We start from the raw sequence: 17772 nt of genomic DNA, 5'->3' as shown, positions 1-17772 counted from the left end.
ATAAACTATACCACCAAATTGAACAACATAAATCATACCATAGATACAAACAATTAATATCTTTTAACAACAACCCCCACCAACAAACCCCCTAAGCAGCGCCTCAGCCCAAGAGTCTGTTCGGCAGCCTCAGCTAATAATTAATAATAATAATAATAATAATAATAATAATAATATGATCTATGGGTCCTCCTGCACTTTCCTCTCTTTCAACTACAAATCTCTCCTACCTGTAGCATGTGAAGTGGATGGAGTTCGACTTTTCCTCTAGACTAGAGGAAGGAGATTTTGCTGCTGGGTCATGTTCACCTGGCTCTCGCTTTTCCTGTCCTGTGTGCATGATAGAAAGCCCGTTTGCTGGCTCCCCATGCCTGCTGGCTCCCTTTTACAGCGATTTTATTTAATTATTTACCATACAGGGGTACCTCGGGTTACAGACACTTCAGGTTACAAACGCTTCAGGTTACAGACTCCGCTAACCCAGAAATAGTACCTCGGGTTAAGGACTTTGCTTCAGGATGAGAACAAATTGCGCGGTGGTGGCAACAGCAGTAGACCCCATTAGCTAAAGTGGTACCTCAGGTTAAGAACAGACCTCCAGAACAAATTAAGTTCTTAACCCAAGGTACCACTGTATTACTGTTTTGCCCAATAACAAGAGTTCTCTGCGCAGCTTCCAGTAACGTTGAAAGCATTAAAATGCAATTCTGCACCATAAAACAAATAAAAATGCAGCATATAGCTGCAGCAGCAGCATCAGGGAATGAAATCGTTCAGTAACAAAACTCTCAAAACGCCACAGCCAACACATTACAGTGGTGCCTCGCAAGACGAAATTAATTCGTGCCACGAGTCGCTTCGTCTAGCAATAATATCGTGTTGCGAAGCATGGGTTGCCGCTCCAAAAAAACAAAAACAAAAAATAATAATAAAAAACCGCCGAAAAACTTCGTCTTGCGAAGCGCGGCCATTGAAAACTTTGTCTTGCGAGTCACCAAAAGCATCGCAAGACGCTTTCGTCTAGCAAGTTTTTCGTTGCGTGAGGCATTCGTCTTGTGAGGTACCACTGTATTTAATTTAGCTCAATTTTAAAATGAAAAATCTGGGTCTTTAATAAAGTTCATATCTTGTTGCTATACAGACCACAAATCTTTTCCCACTCTTTTTTTCATGGGAGGCTGCTGATATACTCAAAGCACCCTATGTTTACCATGAACTAATGCTACTGTCATTTCAAATACCAGTACATTAAGTTTTTTTAAATTATTGAGTTATATTGCAAATACATACAAATCAAAACTTTTAAACGTGAAAAGAAGAAAAAAGATTTAAAAAGGTTACAAAGAACAAAAGAAGAAAGAAAAGAAAAGCAGAAATCTAAATAAATTACATAAAGTAATACAATTAAATCTTAATGAAGATAAGAAAAAATCATAGATGGGACAGCGTTCATTCATTATTAAATTAAGACTTTAATAATGTACAAACAGTTACCTTTTACATACCGTCTGTTTTCCTAAGAAGCTGACACTTCTTAGGTATTTCATTTTTCATATTATTTTGTTCTTTGGGCTTCCGTCAGTCTCATGACAGTTCATTATTCCTAATTAATCCCAACTTATCTGTTTTTCAGTACATCTTCATATTGGTATCAGGGAGTTTTTTTTTTTACCTTTGCAGGGTTATTCTAGACACAACCAGATCCTCACTGCTGGATCTTGACTCATCAGATATTTATTTAGGTACTCCCATTCTTTCTTAACTGTCTTATTTGACTTGTCTCTTTTTTCATCTGTCAGCTTTGCGAGTTCCAAGTTCTTGCTCAGCTTACACAACCATTCCTCTTTGGTGGGTATGTGTTCCTCCTTCCAATATTTAGCCACCTTCTTGCTGCTGATGTAGCATAGAGAAATAGTCTTATTTTATCTTTAGGGAAATTGTTTGTCAAAATTCCCAGAAGAAATGCTTTGGGGTTTTTGTAAAATGTGGTTCTTAATAATTTTTTCAATTCCTTGTAGGTCATGTCCCAGAATTTCTTTATCTCTTAGCATGCCCACCACATATGGTAGCAGGTTCCTACTTGTTTTTTGCATCTCCAGCACTTATTGCATTTTCATAAAATTCTCAAAATTCTATCTTATTCAATAACAAGCTGTAAATTTTAAGTTTTAAGATCTAGTTTCCACCACTCTTCATGTACAGAGTTATTCAAGCCAGTATGTTCTCAGCCAATGGTTCTGAAATATCCCTTCCCTTAACCCAGCCCCTCTTTTTTTGAGACAAACTTTTTTTAAAAAAAAATTCTCCCACTGAAATGAAAGCTATGTGACTAATTTCCATTTTGATGATTGCTCTGCATGCCAATAAACCAGTTTTGAAACTGTGGCATCATGAGAGATGCTGAGAGAAACCTGTGGAGTGCAAAAACAGCAGCCGCTTTTATATATATATATCCTTATCCCAAGAGTTAGAAATGATTAGGCAAATTTGTAATGAAGATATAGATGTGCCCGTCAAGAGTTCTAAGCGAGGCAGGTCTGTAATCAACTTTTTTTTAATCTCTGCAGATAGACTCCTAATGCAAATTAGACGCCTCATTTCGGGGGAGGGAAGTAGCAGGTTGAAAAATGTGGAGATAGCATCGCTTCCTCTTCATATTAAAAAATCACACATAAGACGTGCACCCTCTCATCTCATTACTTTCAGGGAAGCTGTGAATATTAGAGTAGGGTGCAGTTACTGTAGGTATATTTAGATGATGGCTTTGATTGAAGTGAGATCTCTGGGTTGTATGTACAAACCAGGAACAGGTGGCCTCTGGGTACATGGCAAGAGCTATATAGTATTCCTTCTGATTGCCATATTTCCCCCCCCCCCAAAAAATGTTGGCTTTACATTTCCAAGTGTCCTTTCACAGCCATTAAATAGGGAGCTGTAATTTTGGGCTGGCCTAAGAAGCAGGAATTCGAAAACCAATGACAGACTGACTAGCAGGCTGCTTGTTCCCAAATAAACTGTGACAAACCAGCAACGCTTTTTTCAACTCTGATGTGAGAATCTTTCTCACAGCAGCTAATTCTGTGTAATTAAGAAATTTGAGAGGGGAGTGAGTTGACAGATCCTCTTGTTCAATCATCTAAATGAGATCCTTTCAGATTTCACTTTTCTTTGCTTGTTTTCAGATAAATGCAAATGAGGTTGTAAGATTTTCGGATTTTCCATTATCTAAGAAAACACTGAAAGGTAAGCACAATACTTTAGCAAGAATCTCTATGGCAGTTATTAGCCTACAACCTTATGCCAGGCATTTTCTGCTCCCAAAAATATTTTATAAACGTTCCTTTCTTAGTTGCATAGGGGTGATTTTTTTTTACTTGCCTATAAGTAACCTGGCAGCAGTTATGTACAAGCCTGCATGATTAGCTGGTTGAAGAAAGCATATTAAGAGCAAAATAAGAAATGCTGGCTCAGTCCAGAATGAAATTTCCTGTGTGCAAGTCTCTTCTGAATAGGGTAGAAACCTCCAACCCACAAAAGGGTCCTAATTAGGCCTGCAAGCCTGTTTTCCCCAAGCCACTGCCATCTGCCATCATAAGTGGCATCAGGTATGTGTCAGGAAAAGACGTCGTTGCAAAAATCTTCGGGCTGAAGGAAGACTCCACGCAGTGATGGAAAAGGAAAGGTGTTTATTTAGTGCTAGCTAGCAGAATGTGTCAGAGGAATTATTTCCAAAGTCTGAGCCCAGAACACAGGGCTAAAATACCTTTTATAGTTCACTATGTATCAATTAAATCATGCCGTACATTATCCAACGAATCACTACCTGCCCAGTAATACCTTAACTGTTACTTTCCAACTAGGTATCACTTTTCCAACAGTTTTCCTAACATGTGGTACCCTTATTTGGTGTCCTAGGGTACGTGTCAACTTCATATAATTGCCGTATATTCCGGCGTATAAGGCGACTGGGCGTATAAGACGACCCCTAACTTTTCCAGTTAAAATATAGAGTTTGGAATAGACTCGCCGTATAAGAAATACGACCCGGCGTAAAAGACGACCCCCAACTTTTGAGAAGATTTTCCTGGGTTAAAAAGTAGTCTTATTCGCAGGAAAATACAGTATATATTCTGCACTAATATTCTCAACTTGTTAATAACTTTAAGTGATATCGCTGCCTCAATGTGACTAGGATCAACTGCATGTGGAGAGGTACAGTTGGACAATGGGACAGATCCAGTTTCCCACCCCCCGGTGTAGCACCTTGCAAGAATCCCATGTGGAGTTTGCCGTGTGTGACAAATGCGCACATCTAAGGTGCACATGTGGGGTGAATTGGGCCCTTGCACATTGATTACACATGGTGAACCATGTGCGAGATCTAGTGAATGTTCTTTGCCTTCAACTATAGCCATATTTGATACACAGGCTTGCAAAGCAGTTCACATAAATGTTTACCAGTATGCATGCCCTTCAGTTATTTTTAACATCCTGAAACCCCGAAACTGCAGCCACCCACCTCTCAGGTCTTTTTTCAGTTTATAAATCGTCCCTTGCCTTAGTTGTTAAGAGATCATTCTTTACTCATCTCAGGTCATTGGAGGATGGGAAATTCAGATGAACCTTCTCACATGTTGGGTAGAGGTTGAAGTGCCCTTCAGATGTTGTGGACTGTAACACTCATGATCTGCAGCCAGGAGTGATGGGAGTTGTAGTCCACAACATCTGGAGGCAACCATGTTGGCTACCCTTGTGTTAAAATAACAGGCTAGGGCAGTGGTCCTCAAACTTCTTTCTCTGGGCCACTTTGTTATCTTAAAGGTAAAGGTAAAGGGACCCCTGACCATTAGGTCCAGTCGTGACCGACTCTGGGGTTGCAGCACTCATCTCGCGTTATTGGCCGAGGGAGCCGGCATACAGCTTCCGGGTCATGTGGCCAGCATGACAAAGCCACTTCTGGTGAACCAGAGCAGCACACGGAAACGCCGTTTACCTTCCCGACAGAGCAGTACCTATTTATCTACTTGCACTTTGATGTGCTTTCGAATTGCTAGGTTGGGAGGAGCTGGGACCGAGCAACGGGAGCTCATCCCGTCGCGGGGATTTGAACCGCTGACCTTCTGATCGGCAAGCCCTAGGCTCTGTGGTTTAACCCACAGTGCCACCCGCGTCCCATCGTTATCTTGTACCACACCAAATTACCGGTACTGTACAATAAATACACTATACCTATCGGATCTATCCATATTCTGAAAATAAAGAAATATTTTGATTTTAATACAATACTGCACTGAAATGTTTTAATGTTTCTTTGATTGTCCTTGAATCTTCCCGCCACCCTTGCCATCGTCTCCTGCCACATCCTTGTGGTGTGCCTCACCCTTTGAGAACCACCAAGGGCTTGTGGGGTTACAAGGAGTAGCCCCGGAACCCCATCAGCAATTGTGAGAATGGTCCTTTAGCTGTGTACATTGGGCTTCTCCATTTCAGAGCTGGGGTGGCGGTGGGGGGCTTTAGGTCAACCAGAGTCCCCTCCTTGCACAGAAGAGCAATATTAGTACTTCTCACAGCGGCTGAATGCAGTCAGTGGTGGCGGCACTAGGTCGCTTTTAACATGAGGATTCCCCCCTCCCCATGAATGGTTGATTCCAAGCATGTTGATATATATGGTCTTCCTCACACCAGGATTGCAGGAAGCTCAGTATCGCATGGTGACTGAAATCCAGAGGCAGACCATAGGTTTGGCCTTGCAAGGTAAAGACGTATTGGGAGCTGCGAAGACTGGATCTGGCAAAACTTTGGCTTTCATTGTACCTGTAAGTAATGTATCTCATAATTTCATATTCTACTTTCGGCCCAGGGGGAGCCAATATGACGAAATTTATAGGGCTTCTAACTGGCATTTTTGTCAACTGTCCAGGCTCTGGAAATCTTATACCGTCAACAGTGGACTCCCATGGATGGACTGGGAGTTCTGATCATATCGCCTACCCGAGAGCTGGCATACCAAACGTTTGAGGTTCTGCGTAAGGTGGGGAAGAATCACGAGTTCTCGGCCGGCCTTATCATTGGTGGAAAGGTTTGTTCCCTCCTTTAAAAAAAATAAAAACAAAAACACAGGATCTCCCCCCCCCCCACCGCTCCCTCTATCTAACCCATGATTGCTTATGGTTTGAAAATTATCCTGGGGTGTTGTACGAAGTGACTGGGAAGTAATTTTCTTAGAACTCGGTGCGACATATTTCCAAGGAAATGGGTTCCAAGGAAACAGTAGCACATACATACCTCCATTTAAAAGGCATGAGCCACCTGATGACTGAAGTATGCAGCCTTTCAAGAAAGCTCTGTATTGATTTTCCGCCATAATGGCACATATTGCCCATTGAAAGCTGTCCCAGTCAAGTGAGTTGTCACAGGCTTGCCTGAGAATGCTTTGATTCTGATTTCGGTGTCCCTCTGGGTGATGGATGTCCCACAGAGACTTGATGCGTGTAAGCAAGCTTTGATGGAGTCACTGAAAATGTCCCAAATAGAGGCAGTGATTTGGTTTTACTGGAAAACTCTGGATTTGAAAAAGTTCAGTCTGTATCGGAAACAATTCTGATGCCTTAGAGAACGACCTAAACATGTTCATTTACTTGGGAGGGGTGGCTAATACCCCAGAGGACAGGATCACACTTCAAAATGACCTTAACAGAGTAGAGAACTGGGCCAAAGCAAACAAGATGAATTTTAACAAGGAGAAATGTAAAGTACTACACTTGGGCAAAAAATAAAAAAATGAAAGGCACAAATACAGGATGGGAGACACCTGGCTTGAGAGCAGTACATGTGAAAAGGATCTAGGAGTCTTGGTAGACCACAAACTTGACATGAGTCAACAGTGTGATGCAGCAGCTAAAAAAGCCAATGCAATTCTGGGCTGCATCAATAGGAGTGTAGCATCTAGATCAAGGGAAGTAATAGTACCACTGTATTCTGCTCTTGTCGGACCTCACCTGGAGTACTGTGTCCAGTTCTGGGCACCACAGTTCAGGAAAGATACTGAGAAGCTGGAACGTGTCCGGAAGAGGGCAACCAAAATGGTCAAAGGCCTGGAAAAGATGCCTAGGGAGCTGGGTATGTTTAGCCTGGAGAAGAGAAGGTTAAGGGGTGATATGATAGCCATGTTCAAATATCATGTTCAAATATATAAAAAGATGTCATATAGAAGAGGGTGAAAGGTTGTTTTCTGCTGCTCCAGAGAAGTGGACACGGAGCAATGGATTCAAGCTACAAGAAAGAAGATTCCACCTAAACATTAGGAAGAACTTCCTGACAGTAAGAGCTGTTCGGCAGTGGAACTTGCTGCCAAGGAGTGTGGTGGAGTCTCCTTCTTTGGAGGTCTTTAAGCAGAGGCTTGACAGGCATATGTCAAGAATGCTTTGATGGTGTTTCCTGCTTGGCAGGGGGTTGGACTGGATGGCCCTTGTGGTCTCTTCCAACTCTATGATTCTATGATTGTACTTAAACAAATCGAAGCATTTTGAAGCTGCCACTTTCGCCTAATAATGTATTTGCAATTGGCGTTCATTCCCAGTTACTTGCAGACTTGTGAACTGGAAAAATAAAGCACTGGGAAATTTTCTTCCTTGAATTGTTAGCTAGAGGCTGCTACATCTCTAAAGGTGCCTCTGGGTTGTGGCTTGTCGTGTCGATAGAGTTTTTCTGTGTGCCACAAGACACATAAATACACAGTTTGAAATCGCTTGGGGGGCAGGGGAAATGGTTAGATCATACTGCGATCTGCTACACCTGAATGGGCTTGGAGAGGAGCTCCCTGCTTCATAACCATGTATTCTGAAATCATGCCCTCAAACCTGCCTGATATTTCAGGACCTGAAACAAGAATCGGAAAGAATCCACAATATAAACATACTGATATGTACTCCGGGACGGCTCTTACAGCACATGGACGAAACATCCTATTTCCATGCCTCCAATCTGCACATGTTGAGTAAGTGAAATGCTTCAATTTATCTTTTTTTTGCTTTTACTGAATAGGCTTAATCTGAAATCTGAATTTGGTCCAAAATGCTTGCATTGGAAGCCACTGCCCAGAGCTGAAGCTCCATTAAAGCACACAGAGGATGAAGTGGGGTTGTCGCTTCAGTGCTTGGTCTTTGTAACATACAAAAGCCTTTCCATGAATTGGAAGTGAATGGGAAGAACCTGTTTGTGCTCCATTATTTGGTTCCATTTTTCTTGATCCGCAGACAGGACTTCTACTAAATGCATTGCAAATAAAGACATTAAACATTGAAAAAGTGTTTGGTTGGTGGGCAGTGGAGAGGTGAGCAGGCAAGAAGACCAAATCAATGCTCAGATATGGTTTGGTGCACTTGGATAAGCTAGTCCTAATTTATTTATTGCTTTTGTAGTCTGCTTCTTCGCCAGCGTGTCAGAGTTGGCCTGTCGTTTTAGAATACAAAAAAATGAACAAGTTCAATAAAAGCAGCAGAACAATAGGTCAGGCTGCTGTAAGGTTCCCCGCCTTGGGAGCAGGTAATCTTAAGTTATTGTTCTAGGCAGGCACGCACATACTTAGAGCTCTTGGAACAGCCAAGCATATGAAGCTTCTAAGATCACTGCCCCATTGAACCCAGTACTGTCTACTCTGATCGGCAGCAGCTTTCCAGGGTCTCAGGCCCTCCCTTACCCTGGAGATGCCAGGGATTAAACCTGGGACCTTATGCTTGCCAAGGATGTGCTGTGCCACATCGCTGAGGCCCTTTGTCTCTGTCTGTTACAGATTAATAATAATAATTTATTATTTATACCCTCCCCATCTGGCTGGGTTTCCCCAGCCACTCTGGGCGGCTCCCAACAGAATATTAAAAACATGATAAAACATCAAACATTCAAAACTTCCCTAAACAGGGTAACCTTCAGATGTCTTCTAAAAGTCAGATAGTTGTTTATTTCCTTGACATCTGATGGGAGGGCGTTCCACAGGGTGGGCACCACTACCGAGAAGGCCCTCTGCCTGGTTCCCTTTAAGTGAGGGAACTGCCAGAAGGCCCTCGGAGCTGGACTTCAGTGTCTGGGCTGAACGATGGGGGTGGAAACACTCCTTCAGGTATACTGGGCCAAGGCCGTTTAGGGCTTTAAAGGTCAGCACTGGCACTTTGAATTGTCTTCGGAAAATTACTGGGAGCCAATGTAGGTCTTTCAGGACCGGTGTTGTATGGTCTCGGCAGCCCCTCCCAGTCACCAGTCTAGTTGCCGCATTCTGAATTAGTTGTAGTTTCCGGGTCACCTTCAAAGGTTGCGCCACATAGAGCACATTATAGTAGTCCAAGCGGGAGATGACTAGAGCATGCACCACTCTGGCAAGACAGTTCGCGGGCAGGTAGGGTCTCAGCCTGTGTACCAGATGGAGCTGGTAGACAGCTGCTCTGGAAACAGAATTGACCTGCACCTCCATGGACAGCTGTGAGTCCAGAATGACTCCCAGGGGCGCAGTTACCCCATTCAGGACCAAGGAGTCATCTGCACCTGCCCGCCCCCTGTCCCCCCAAAAAACAATACTTCTGTCTTGTCAGGATTCAACCTCAATCTGTTAGCCACCATCCATCCTCCAGCCACCTCCAGCCACTCACACAGGAAAGCTATGATACGTGAATGAATTTTCAGATGTGGAAGTAGGCTTGACTGGGGATATTTGAACAGTGGCTGGACGGTCTTCTGTCAGGGATGCTGTAGTTTGCATCCTGCGTTGTAGATCGTGTATTGAGCAGCGGGTTTGATTAGGTGACCTCCCAAGGCCCCGTCTGTGAAGGCTGAGCCCAACAAATCCCTTCTTGTGTGTATTTTGGAGCAATGCCTTTCATGCGGCTAAGCCCCTGCTATCAAGTGTGGAAATTAGTCTCACACTCTTTCTGAAGGTTAGAAGCTTGGGGGGGGGGGGAATCCAATTCCCTTCAGCTGGCCTTTCTCATTCCAGTACTTGATGAAGCTGACAGAATTCTGGACATGGGTTTTGCTGATACGATGAACGCAATCATAGAAAACCTTCCCGAGATGCGCCAGACTCTGCTTTTCTCAGCCACGCAAACCAAATCGGTGAAGGACCTGGCCCGGCTGAGCTTGAAAGATCCAGAATATATCTGGGTACACGAGAAGGCAAAGTTCAGGTAGGAAAATTCTTCTTTGTCTAGACTTCGAAGGAAATAAAGGGTAGCTCTTTTTTACTCCATTATGTGCCTGTTTTTTAGAAGGGGGCGGGATGGAGAGTCATGTTATTCAACCTGAGGCCTTGGGGTAACACAGGCTAGAAAATTGAAGGCACACACACACACACACACAGAGAGAGAGAGAGAGAGAGAGAGAGAGAGAGAGAGAGAGAGAGAGAGAAATTAATTGGGTCAGTGGAAGTGTGGTTGTAGAATTCTTTGCTTCAACTCCTGTTCTGTCATTTTAAGTACTATGTGTGCTACAAATCACTGTGATCTATAACTTTTTGGCCCTGCGGCAGGGAGCTGTAAGCTGAAGTAAGTATATAAAATAGCCAATTTAAAATAGATGAAACTGGCTTAACTGTGTGACTGTCAAAAGCCAGCCTTAAGTAATTCTTGATTTGATACTCATCTCTCTCCATCACCAAGGCTTCAACAGGTGACCAGAAAATTTAAAGATGCAGGATTCAGTTTGTAATTGAATTAAAGAATTATAGTGGAACCTCGGTTTATGAACACCTTGGTTTACGAATTTTCGGTTTACGAACGCCGCGGACCCATCTGGAACGGATTAATTCACTTTCCATTACTTTCAATGGGAAAGTTCGCTTCAGTTTATGAACGCTTCAGTTTATGAACAGACTTCCAGAACCAATTGTGTTCATAAACCGAGGTACCACTGTAATTGAATTAAAGACCAGCCCGGCAGGTGAAAGCAATAATGCATACTTATGCATGCTTAGGACTACAATCTGTGTTCCGTGGCTTTCAATAAATCAGGGGTGGGGAACCATGTTTGTTTATTTTTTGCCAGAGGGCCGCATTCCCTCCTGTGTAAACCTTTGAGGGCCACGTGGCAGAGGTGGTTGGGATCAGAGGCAAAATGGGCAGAGCAACAAATTTATTACTGTTGTTATTTATTACATTTCTGTACTGCCTGAGGTTCACAGGGCAATTTACAATATAAAAACATGAAAATACATAGCATAGCAACAAACAAAAACAGTGCCCCCCCCCCAATTTAAAATGCCAATGATAGCTCAGTTGGGCAAAGGCCTGGGAGAAGAGGAATGTTTTTGCTTGACATCTAAAGATAGGTAACAAAGGCAACAGGTGAGCCTCCAGGGGGGGGGGAGCATTCCACAAGCAGGGAGCCACTGCAGAAAAGGCCTGTTCTTGTGTTGCCACCCTCTGGACCTCTCATGGCGGAGGCACATGAAGATTGAAGCATCGAGGCCAGTTGTTAAGGGGAGAGGCGGTTCTTGAGGCATGTGGTCCTGAGCCGTTTAAGACTTTACAGGTCAAAAGTAGTACTTAGAAATGGGCCTGGAAACTAATTGGCGGCCAGTGCAGTTGGGCCTAGATTGGCATTCTATATACCCCCAAGCTACATACCTGCTCCTTCCTGTGGGAGTGTAGCCTCATGAAGAGCAGGTCACCTCCCATCCATTCTAGTCCATGACCACCCACAAAGAGTGCTTCAGTCTTATCCTTCAGTTTGTTGGCTCTCATCCAGTCCGTTACGCAGGCAAGACAACGGTCCAGCACTTCCACTGCCGCACCTGCGGGATGTAAAGGAGAAATAGCTGTGCGTCATCAGCATATTGCCTACAGCGTACTCCAAAAGTCTGGGTTACCCCACTCCGGTGAAACAGCATGGGGGGATAAAACTGAACCCTGAGGAACTCTACATTGAAGGCTCCCTGGGGAACTACTGCAAAGCAGTGGAAAAACGTATATTTTACCATTGTACACTAGGCTAGTTTCTACACACATTCAGAGACCCCTTTCTAAACTCCATCCAGACAAGCATGAGGTGCTTTTCATAGATTTCACAGAATTGCAGAGCTGGAAGTATTACCTTGAGTGTCATCTAGTCGAACCTTAGTCTGATTTAATGTGCACTCTTGCAGGGTAACGCCTTTGTGATGACACTTCCGTACTCTTTGGAAAAACCCAAGCAGCTTGAATTGGGACGATAAAACAAAGCACGGATATTTTTAAACAGGAATTACTGCTTTGAGAAATAGTATTTCACAGTTTACCAGAATGAGGGGGCGGGGATTCCGAGCAAGATGACAAGGCAGCGATGTCAGCTGTGTAATTTACGGAGCAATGGGCTGGATCAAATTATTACAGATCACTGCAATTTCGGCAGAGCAACAGCCATCTTCAAATAAAACACCGGGGATTTTTTTTTTTAAGGTTTCAGGTTCAACCATGGCCAGTGTATAATGAAGTATTTTGCATAAGCTTTGAGCGTGCTGGGGGAGCATTAATTTAAGGCACCTGTATCTCAGCAGTGCACAATCTGATTGGAAGGTACCCTTGCATAGGTTCACTGTGAGTTGTATTGATTCTTTCTGCCAGAGATCAGTGAGAGAGGGTATGATTTGTGCGAAGGAAACCCCTGACCTTTCCAGTTAGAAAAGCATCTCTAGAAAAGACTTCTGTTCCAGACGCTGAAGAGCAGGGGGCAGCAAACTTTTTCAGCAGGGGGCTGGTCCACTGTTCCTCAGACCTTGTGGGGGGCCGGACTATATTTTGGGGGGCGGAAATTATGAACAAATCCCTATGCCCCACAAATAACTGAGAGATGCATTTTAAATAAAAGCACATCTTCTACTCATGTAAAAACACCAGGCAGGCCCCACAAATAACCCAGAGATGCATTTTAAATAAAAGGACAGATTCTACTCATGTAAAAACACGCTGATTCCCGGACCATCCGCTGGCCAGATTTAGAATGCAATTGGGCCGGATCCGGCCCCCGGGCCTTACCGGTAGTTTGCCTACCCATGCTGAAGGGCACTGCCGGGTGGAGTAGACAAGCCTTCTCCATCCTGGTGCCCACCACATGTTTTGGACTATAACTCCCAGGCACCACATGAATAGATCTATATGATTTAATATTATTTATTTCATTTGTACGCTGACCTCTACATACCTTCTTTGGTTTTAAGTTCTTTGGTTTTAATGACTTATGCCTTGTTTATCTACCGTATATTTTGTTCTCCTGTAGTTAATTTATGGGTTGTGACTGAGATAGATAGGGTTGTGTATGTGTGTTCATATACGCACTCACATTTATACATAAACATACATATTTCATTTTCTACTTGTATTGGCCACCTTGTGCACCATTTGGTAGAAAGGCAGGATGATAAATTGTGCCCAATAATAATGATGATAAATATGTGATTATTATTATTTTTTAGTACTCCAGCAACTTTGGAACAGAACTACGTTGTTTGTGAACTGCACCAGAAAATCAATATGTTGTACTCCTTTTTGAGAAGTCATCTGAATAAGAAAAGTATTGTATTTTTTGCAAGCTGTAAAGAGGTATTGAATATCTATAATTCTGTCTCTTAACCATTTATAAAAAAATGCTTTCACTTTTTCTTTTCTTTTCAAATATCAAGTTAATACCATTCCTGCCAGGACTTCAGGCAAGGGTCTTGCATCATAAATTAAAGCACCTGTGAAATATTCTCCTGTGCCCAGCAAGCAGGAATATGTTAATAAATACTTTAAAACAGGAGATATTAAAAGTTTGCTATAGCGGGTAAAGGTTTGTGCAGAAGTCCAGCGAAATTTCTTCCTGTTTGAGTCCTGAAGCTGAACATGCAGTTCTACTAGAGATTACACTTAAGTGTCCTCAAGCCAGTGTTTTTCTCTCTGTGTGTCTCTATATATACCTATCTAAACTTTAGGCCTAGTTCATTTACAAGCAGAAGATGGAATGGTAAATATGCATCCCAAACAGGTACAGCAGGGATTCTCAAACTTCTGTTGTCATAGCCCACTTGAGACGGCTGAGAATTACAGTGGTACCTCAGTTTACGAACTTAATCCGTTCCGGAAGTCCATTCTTAAACCAAGGTGCGCTTTCCCACCGCCGGTGCCCTTCCACCGTTCAGATTCTGTTCGTAGACCGAGGTAAAGTTTGCAAACCCGGACACTACTTCCGGTTTTGTAAGTTCATAAACTGAATAGTTCATAAACAGGGCTGTTCATAAACTGAGGTTCCACTGTACTGAGGTCCATCGGTTAAAAATAGTGCTGTGCAGGCGCATAGCCAGGTATAAAATGGTAACCGCTGCAGGCAGAGTTTGGCATAAGCATTTACTGACTACAGTGGTACCTCGACTTACGAACGACTCGACAACCGAAATTTTTGACTTATGAATGAGGCAAATGGCCGCACGCTTACGATTTTTTCGACATCCGAATGGAAACCGCGGCGGTTTTAGATAGGGTCTTTTCGACTTACGAATTTTTCGACCTACAAAGGTGCCTTCGGAACTGATTAAATTCGTACGTCGAGGCACCACTGTACTTTCTACTGATAGGTTTTTTTACCACAGCATTTTCCTTGTGGTGTTTTCTTTGTGTCGAGCTTTCCTCACAATGAATACAGACCTTTGCAATGGAGGTATTGTGACTCAGCCTACCTGCTGTTTCAAATAAGTGTTGAACACACAAACACACCAAATGCCCCTGGGTTAAAAGAGTTTTGGAAAAAGATACTGCTGTTTTTGTAATTACGAAGAGGTAGGATCCTCTTCCTCTGATACAGTATTGTTGAACTTAAAGAAAATAATTTTTTAAAAAAATCACAGCACCTCTGATGTCCGTAACTGTAAATCTGTTCGTGACACTGGATTGTGATTAAAAGCCTGGAAAATTTGTTAAAAACATGAGAAGAATTCTGCTGCATCATACCAAAGGCCCTTCTAGACCTGAATTCTGTTCTCACAATGGCCAGCCAGATGGCCATGGGAAGTTTGCAAACAGGGCAGGATTCCTCAGGGATTCCTCATGAACCTTAGCAGCTGAGTTTGAAATTTCTATTCAAACTGCTCCCTGGTAGATCGGGATGCCTTTTTTGGTCATTTGGAATATTTTAGTTAATCAATCAAACTGAATAATTGAAGTAAGGACAAACGAACTATTTAAGCTGCAACTTTATAGTAATAGTGATTGCTATTTCTGAATTCACTCATCCCTTCCCCCTCAGCGTAGAGCTACCACAGCTTTGATGATAAGATTGGAAGGAATGGCATGTCAGCGGCAATGGGCTTGAACACCCTCCCCTCCCCACCCAACCCCAGTGCCTGGCTAATGTTTTTCAGATGCAGAGCCCTTTGCTGCAGCTAATAAATTAAACACTGGAAGAGTCAGTCAGGGTTCTCCTCCATCATGTACAGTTTGGTCCTATCGCCCCATTATTGTACATGGCACGTTATAGAGCAGCATAAGCATAAAACAAGTCCCTGCCCCAAAGAACTTACAGTCTGAATTGTTACTGGTTTCTAGGTCCAGTATTTGTTTAGAGTCTTCTGCCGTCTTCGACCCGGGCTCCCTATACTGGCTCTTCATGGCAAGCAGCAGCAGATGAAGAGAATGGAAGTCTACACTGACTTTGTGCGCAAGAAATCGGCAGTTCTCTTTGCTACGGATCTTGCGGCTCGGGGCCTTGGTAAGCACTCTCAAGTTCTTCCACCTTTATATAAAGTTGCAGAACTACCTGTACCGAGGGCAGGTGCCCCTGATTGTGAACTTACATTATATTAAAAAGAAAAGAGCCTATAGTTTGCTAGAAAGAAATGTATAGAGCAAAATGTGCTGGTACCTCCTAAACAATGCCCGTGAAATGAGAGTTGCAAGATTACATTGCATATTTTTTCCGTATACTGAGGATTGTTCCCAGTTTCACTAGACAGCAACAGCATCTATGTTTGTGTTTGTGTCTGCGATCTCCATAATCAGCAGGACATAGCTGACCTTCCATGGTAAACATAAGGTTGTTGAGGAATGGTTGCTTCTCTTAAGTTTGTGTTCTGCCATGCTCCCCATGGCAGCCATTTGTGTTATGCCACACCCCTCCATGGCAGCCATTTTGTGACTGGTGCCCCAGCACTCTCAAAATTCAAAATGCACCCAATCGTCCGAAAAGTTTGGTGACGCCTATTTTAGCCTGATGCTTAAAAGTAGATAACGATGGTGGGAGGCATTCTTCAAAGGTGAATGCAATAAGGATATGCAAGGGGAGGAATTCAACATGGCGCTGAGGAGATTTGCTGCATCAGTGCAAACATTTTTGCTTGCTTGATCGAAAAATTTTCTCTTTCCACCCCCTCACCTTGTTCTGGGAGTTTTCCAACCCCATCCCTGAGGCGACTTGTGAGGGGAGGGCAGGAGGGGAAACCCCATTGCACCAGAAGAAGTCCTTGTGCTGGCTTTCATTAGTAGGACTCACTATTTGAAACCAGCCCAAGATAAACAATTAAAAAGTAGGCTCAGGTGGCACATTTGGGTTAAGGGTGGTTTCTGGCTATTGAAGGGTTGAAAGCCAGTGTTTTAAATCGTGAAAGATTTAACACTGCTTTTGAATTTGAAACAAGCAAATTATCTGCCTGTCCATGTTCAGGTATAAAATTACACTGTCATTACTTAGGAAATAAATATGCTATTAATTTTATTCCTATCTTGACAAATAAATGAAGGTGATTGATTCAGCTTTGAACAGGCTCTGCTAATACAGCACAATAAAGCAGAACTGAATTTGTAGCAAATTATACAGCCATTTTCTCTGTGGATGGATTTTCAGTGTTTCCTGAACTCAAGGTCTGTCCCTTTCTCACTTCTTTGCAGATTTCCCTGCTGTGAATTGGGTCATTCAGTTTGACTGTCCGGAGGATGCAAATACTTACATTCACAGAGTTGGCAGAACAGCCAGGTATGTTCTTCAGTGTTCTGGGATTCTGTGTGAAAGCAGAACTGTTAATGGCTGTAGAAAAGATGACAGGCCCCGTGTTAGGTTAGGTTAAAGGTAAGGTAAAGGGACCCCTGACCATTAGGTCCAGTCGTGACCGATTCTGGGGTTGCAGGGTTCATCTCTCTCTATTGGCTGAGAGAGGAAGCGTACAGCTTCCAGGTCATGTGGCCAGCATGACAAAGCCGCTTCTGGCGAACCAGAGCAGCACACGGAAACACCGTTTACCTTCCCTCTGTAGCGGTACCTATTTATCTACTTGCACTTTGACGTGCTTTTGAACTGCTAGGTTGGCAGGAGCTGGGACCGAGCAACGGGAGCTCACCCCGTTGCAGGGATTCGAACCGCCAACCTTCTGATCAGCAAGCCCTAGGCTCTGTGGTTTAACCCACAGCACCACCTGGGTCCCTAGATTAGGTTAGGTTAGATTAAATGTCATGTCTCTGTCTCTCTTTTGGTCCAGTACCCCAACCAAGATTATATATTTTATTGAGGAAAGGCTACACAATGCCTGTGTTGGACCTTCACTGTTGGAGGCAATATATCCCTTCAATAAATCCCTCTGAGCACCAGGTGCTGGGAGTTGCAAGTGGAGAGTTTTCTTGCACTTTGGTCCTGTTTTTGTGGGCATGCCATAGGTCAGCCACTGTGATAACAGGATGCTGGTATAGATGTAATAGGGATGTTCTTCTCATAGAATCATAGAGTTGGAAAGGACACTGTTTTTGGACTACAGCTCCCATCATCCCTAGCTAGCAAGACCAGAGGTCAGGG

General features: G+C 43.3%; 1 protein-coding gene across 1 annotated transcript in view; it reads left to right on the top strand.

Annotated features, from left to right (window-relative positions):
* The window catches only part of DDX10 (DEAD-box helicase 10), a 168454-nt gene that overhangs the window by 2103 nt on the left and 148579 nt on the right, over window positions 1–17772 (top strand). The window contains exons 2-9 of the mRNA XM_035114420.2: window positions 3183–3243; window positions 5686–5816; window positions 5921–6079; window positions 7876–7996; window positions 9986–10175; window positions 13436–13562; window positions 15540–15702; window positions 16878–16962. Coding sequence (XP_034970311.2) covers window positions 3183–3243; window positions 5686–5816; window positions 5921–6079; window positions 7876–7996; window positions 9986–10175; window positions 13436–13562; window positions 15540–15702; window positions 16878–16962 — 1037 coding nt within the window. The remainder of the gene's footprint in view (window positions 1–3182; window positions 3244–5685; window positions 5817–5920; window positions 6080–7875; window positions 7997–9985; window positions 10176–13435; window positions 13563–15539; window positions 15703–16877; window positions 16963–17772) is intronic.

The sequence above is a fragment of the Zootoca vivipara genome, chromosome 4 (assembly GCF_963506605.1).
Source record: "Zootoca vivipara chromosome 4, rZooViv1.1, whole genome shotgun sequence".
Classification (NCBI taxonomy): domain Eukaryota; kingdom Metazoa; phylum Chordata; class Lepidosauria; order Squamata; family Lacertidae; genus Zootoca; species Zootoca vivipara.
The sequence above is the reverse complement of the archived record's forward strand: the minus strand, read 5'-3'. Positions and strand labels throughout refer to the sequence as shown.